This window comes from Vulpes lagopus, chromosome 5 (assembly GCF_018345385.1).
Source record: "Vulpes lagopus strain Blue_001 chromosome 5, ASM1834538v1, whole genome shotgun sequence".
Lineage (NCBI taxonomy): Eukaryota > Metazoa > Chordata > Mammalia > Carnivora > Canidae > Vulpes > Vulpes lagopus.
This window is the reverse complement of record NC_054828.1, coordinates 25378822-25384821: the sequence shown is the minus strand read 5'-3', so window position 1 is coordinate 25384821 and position 6000 is coordinate 25378822. Positions and strand designations below refer to the sequence as shown.

At 42.4% G+C, this 6000-nt stretch overlaps 1 protein-coding gene across 1 annotated transcript in view; it reads right to left on the bottom strand.

The window, feature by feature from the left end:
* Window positions 1-767: 767 nt before the first annotated feature.
* The window catches only part of RFX8 (regulatory factor X8), a 63110-nt gene continuing 57877 nt past the window's right edge, over window positions 768-6000 (bottom strand). Inside the window, 2 exon segments of the mRNA XM_041757037.1 lie at window positions 768-1029; window positions 1032-1157. Coding sequence (XP_041612971.1) covers window positions 979-1029; window positions 1032-1157 — 177 coding nt within the window. The 3' untranslated portion in view covers window positions 768-978.

Here is a 6000-nt window from a genome sequence, read left to right as displayed (position 1 = left end):
ACAAATGATATGCTAAGTTATTGAACAGTGAACAAAGGAGTATCTCTGAGTTATTCTTTGATAGACAACCCCTCCCAGAGAGCTTAAGGAATGAGGTAACATATTAAAGGTGGGGGGGGGGGCCCCTGAAATATGATTACTTCTTTAACTATAAAGATGAAGAATTCTTAATGGATCTCGTGACATATAGTTCTTAGGTTTCTTTAAAACTTCCAAGCATTTAGGGAAACCTAACTCATTTCTTAAATAATATGAGATCAATAAAATATTCTCTCTTCTCTCCACTTACACCAGAAATCATGTTGAGCATGAATTGTTAAATTCCTTTTAAATATTATAATCGGTTATATAAAAATTGATCTGGTTTAACAGGGATCTATTCTTAGTTTCAGCATTCCTTAGGATTTTGCAACAGAGAGGAATGAAAAGTGATTCAAAGCAGGACATCATTTGTTGCAGACACTACTGCTTTCACAATTCCACCTCACCTTACGAATATTCTTAGTGGACCACTGTGTAAGCCTAAAGGTGGGTTCAAATTGCATTTTGCCTGTTCCTCACTGCCTGAGGGGATCTTTCTGCAAGGGGAAGAAAAATGTTACCATTGGCATTCTATTGCTTGTATCAGTTTGTGTCCTTCAAACTTTATCTTTCTCTAGAGATCTATCCATTTCTCTCCTCCCAACAAGATTTCTCAAATTTCTCTTCTGTTAAGTCCCCAACAAACATACTCAAAAATCCCTAAAGAAAAGCAACAGAAGCAACAATTATTCTCCAAATCAGTTTATGAGATTCATCAAAACTGGCTCCTTGAAATACAAACACAAAACAGACAATGCTACCTCTCCCATGTACAGAAAATCTTCTTTCTAATCAATATAAAAGCTTTAGCATTTAATATATCTTTATTTTTTTTTCATTTAATATATTTTTAAGAGTGAAAAATCTGTCTTCTCATGTCCTATTCAAATAATAACCTTATATATTAGCATTGCTTTCCCTGAAAAAAAATATTTTCAGAGCTTTGGGGGTACATCTGATATGTGAATTACAAATTTTTGTCCATCTTTTAGGGTCACAAGGGCTTCTTGTCCCACAGGAAGGCTGAGTTTGACAGTGCTTTCCGTGGCCTTGTCTTCTAGTAATACCTGGATGACCTGCAAGGGGGAAATGTTTAAACGGCAGGGAAAGATAAAAAGAGAAGTTACTCCCTGTTGCAGGACCCACCACTTGTATCCTTCTACCATGCCCTCAACCCACCTAAACCGCAAGCTTGTGCCCTTATTTATTCCTACTACATGAGGTCCTAATTTCTCTGAGGAATGCTCAAGGCCTGGTGAGGACTTCAGGGAAGGAGTCTCATCCCTGGGATGGTGCAAGAGAGAGGGGCCACGGGGAGGGGAGGCAGGTGGCTCTCTTTAGGAAAAGGAGTAGGCCTGCAGTTGTTTGGGAGGAGCAGAGATCAAACCAATAACTCTGCTATTAAAGACACGGGGGAGTGTGGATCCATTGTCAGAAAGGAACCTGTGAAATGTCCATGGGGCTCCAGGTGGCTGAAAAGCTCATCGCTTCGGCTGCCTTCCAGATGGATACCAATCCCTGTATTCTTGGCTCAAATTCCCACAAAGATCCTCCCTCCACCATCCATCAAACATACCAGCAGATAAGGGATGGGGGGGGGAGGGCATGAAAAAAGTCATTGATTAAATTAACACTCCTAGGTACTAATAGATTTGAGAGATTCACAGATTCTGATGTTAGCTTAGTGCCTGCTCTTGGATAAGGCATTTAACTTGCCTGAGCTGGCCTTGCTATCAGAGAAACAAGGATAATATGCCTCCTTTCCCTTAACTCCAGTGGTACTTGGAAGATTAGTAAATCCTTGGACATGATTACTTTTAAACTGATACATATTTTCTTGGTGTGGTTTCATCGATAACCTCCTTCACTCCCCAGAAGTGAATACATTTTGACAAGGATGTGCACAAGACAACTTCAAATGCAAGGTTAGTGAAATTATTTTTCATTCTTTCTCCCTAAATTTGACAATAACCATCACCACCCAATGAGAGGATGTTTCTCTTCTCTCTCAAAAAAATCGTCTTTACCTTTGTCCTATAGCTAAAGAGTCATTTGTTTTTAAATATTTTTGCCATGCTTTAATCCTTGAGTATATACCCTAAAGTGAAAAATGTTTAGTATGTTATTTATTTTATTTTTTATTTCTAAATATATATATTTTTTATTTTTAAGTGATCTGTACACCCAATGTGGGGTTTCAACTTACAACCCCGAGATCAAGAGCCACATGATTTACCAACTGAGCCAGCCAGGTGCCTCCGTGTGGTATGTTTTTAAAAAGAATATTTCTTATTTAATATCAGTATGATTTTTTACTTTATTCTTAAAGACTCCTTGGCACCTTCCTATCTTGAATGTTGTTGGAATGTAGAAGAGTGACAGATGGATATGCAAGTCCAGAATGCTGACTTCGGACGTTATCATAGGTGCAGGGCAGCACTAAATTGTTCAAAGAATGAGGAAGCCACAGATGTGCCGCGGAATGAGGCGTTAACTCGTGGCAGATGAATGCAGATGGGACACAGAGGGTGTGCTTTTTTGTTGATGATGAGTGCAAATGCTGAATAATGAATGCAATAAAAATTAGATGAGCGTAACTTTTTGGTGTTAGAGTGTTTAAGTCATTATAGCTAATTCAGCAGACATGCACAAACAGAAGCAGGTTTAATTAATCTCTAATGCATATTACCTTGGATTATCTGACATTCATCTGCCTGTATTGCTTTATGATGTAGTTCAATTAAGTATTTAATGTTTTTCTCTATTGTTTCCACCAATTAAATATAGGTCAAACCCCACTGCAATGAACTTTGGAGTTGCTAGGAGATTGGGTGGAGTGTCAATGGAAAGGCACTCAGATTAGGTTTCTTCGGCGAAATAATAATGACGACTAATGGTTATGGGTAATTACTATGTTCAAGAATTTTGTAACAATTGACTTATTTAAATTTCATAACAGCCCTATGGGATTAGATATTATTATTCCCATTTTGTAGATAGGGAAACTGAGGAACAGATAAATTAAGCAACTTGCACAAGGTTCTCAGCTAAGAGGTGGAAGATGGGGTATTTGAACCCAGGAAGTTAATGTACATAGAATTTCCCACTTAAATTCCCAAATCTTCAGACTTGAAGGTATTTTTTATTTATTCTTGAATCACCGCTTTTGGACTTAAAGCACATAGTAGCATCTTCTGGGGAGAGAGAAAGTGCTAGAAAATGATGGTCTTGCAAGGAGATCTACAAAGGTTTGACTCCCTGCTCTGTCAATTACTAGTGAGGTGACCTTAGGAACATTACTTGACACCTCATGAGCTCAGTTATGCTATCTGCGAAATGGAGGCAATGATGGCACATCTTGAGTTGCTGAAATGATGCATTTAAATGCCCAGCATAAGGAGCTGACAGTGTCTGCTCTCCAGCAGCTTCCAGCTGTGGCCAAAGAAGTGAAAATTTACTCCCAGTTATCTTGGTGATCAAGGGGCATGTCAGATTATCTACAGTCCTAGTTCTCTCCCCAGCCAGGGAGTAGAGAGATGTACACACTTGGAAATGAGTGTCTAGTACAATTGCTTGTCCTGTTAGAGTTCCATAGAATGTTCCAAAGTGTACTCAGGCAGACTTCCTACTGGCCAGCCCTTGTGGGACCCTGTTGTCAGGACAGGGCACATCATCCAGAGGGTCAGGGTGCCGGGAGAGACATGCCCCTGGGCACAGCCTGGCCAATGGATCTGACTGAGCCTTCTGACAACAGCCCTGAAATACTAGCTCATGAGTGATGTCTTAACTGTCCCTGGCTATTCCTCTCCTAAGGGGGTCCCTGCCACTGGGTCCCTGATTTGAGGCAAGTATGTCACTATATCACTATTTCATCCCTATCCGGCATATCTGCTTCACATACACACTCACAGGGGAAGTTTCTTATTTTTTGACACACATCTGAATCTCCTTCACCAACAGCATCAAAGGCAGCTGGATATATGAACTTACTATTGCAAAGTAAGAAAACAAAGACCAAAGGCAGAGAATTTATAAACCTGAGATGCATTTCTTTTGCTCCTGCTCATATTATTTTTGTCTAGTATGGTGTTCCATCCACACTTTGCTCAATAACATGGTTCTCTGGGGGTGCCTGGGTGGCTCAGTTGGTTAAGTGCCTAACTCCTGGTTATAGCTCAGGTCATGATCCCAGGGTCTTGGGATCGAGCTCCTTGTCGGGCTCCCCACTCAGCGGGGAGTCTGCTTGTGGATTTTCTCCCTGTGTCCCTTCCCCTTCTCCCCAGAGAGTGAGAGCTCTCTCTCTCCCTGTCTCTCTAAAAATAAATAAGTAAATCTTTATTTAAAAAAAAACACACACACACACAAGGTTCTCTGCACTCTGGAATACTTGGAACGAGAGTTTGTTTAGGAAGAAAAGGTCCCTGGAAGGTTCTGGTTATTGTGATGACTGACTGGGAGGGCACGAACAGCTTCAGGCTATGACTCAGTCCCATGGTCAAGACCACTGTAACTCAGGTGAAGGGCAATGCCTCTGCCTGGGTCTCCTACTCAGCTCAACTCCTCATCTTTCCCAAAGGGGAAGGAACTTGAGGGTGCAATAGAAATAGTATGCAAAGCGGCTAAACTTCCAAACGTGTATAGAAGTTTTAGAAATTAGTACTAAGACACTTGTCTTTACACCAGCCATCCCTGCTTCCTCAGTCAGCAGAGTAGTTTTGGCAGCTTGTTCCATCAGTCTGGCTCCTCTTTCTGGCACTCAAGGCCCCCTGCACATCTGCAACCCGTGTCATAATCTTCTGGGGGCATGGATCACCTTCTTCTGATCTTGTGTTATGGGAGAAGAATGGATTGGAGAATAGGCAGGCCAGGGCTCCAATCTCTATTCCATTATTTAGTGCTGTGTGACTTTGTGCAAATCACTTAGCTTCTCTGAGCCTCAGTTACCTCAGCCATGGCATGACAGTGATAGCAACAAATATTCCACAGGACTGTATGGTTTTGAGATAATGTATATAAAGGGTGTGTAGTGGGTGTTAGATAAATAGCAATACCTTTTTTTTTTTTTTTTGAGAGGGACAGGGAGGGGCTTAGGGAGAGGGAGATAGAGAATCTTTTTTTTTTTAGAGTGGGGAGGGGCAGAGAAAGAGAGAGAGAATCTTAAGCAAGTTCCACACCTGGCAGGAGCCTGATGCAGGGCTCAATCTCACAACCCTGAGATCATGACCTGAGCTGAAATCAACAGTCAGTCCTGGAGTTTGACGACGGCACCCCAGCTACCATGTCCCAGGTAGCCAAGGACGTGTGTACCTTCCTGCGCTGGGCATCTGAGCCAGAGCACGACCATCGGAAACGCATGGGGCTCAAGATGTTGATGATGATGGGCTTGCTATTTCCCCTGATCTACGCTATGAAGCGGCATAAGTGGTCTGTCCTCAAGAGCCGGAAGCTGGCGTATCGGCCACCAAAGTGACCCTGCCCCATGGCTGCTTACTGTCTTGCCTGAGGGGGCCCTGGAGCCGAGGAGCCACCCTGGACCTGTTCAGGCCTCAGCTGGCCCTCTTGGCCAAGTCCCTCTTTCTTTGGTTAAGAGGGAACGGGGCAGGAGGCCAGGTTCTGGTTCAGACCCTTCAGCCCCTGCATCATGGAAATAAATTAAGTTTCTCAAAAAAAAAAAAAAAAAAAGATAGATAACCTTGCCCTTCCCTTTACCCTTGCCTTTCCCTTTATTTCCAGGGCTACGGGCTGAGCCACCCACGTGCCCCAGCAATTCTCATTTTTACATCTTTGAAGAGATGACCCAATTCTATCTTTTCAAAATCCAAAACACCAGACGTGCTTTTCAGCGCTATGTCTTAGTTGAGTTAGCTCAGTTAGTCTTACCATGCCTGGTAAGCTCTGGAAAGACAAGACCCAGGCCAT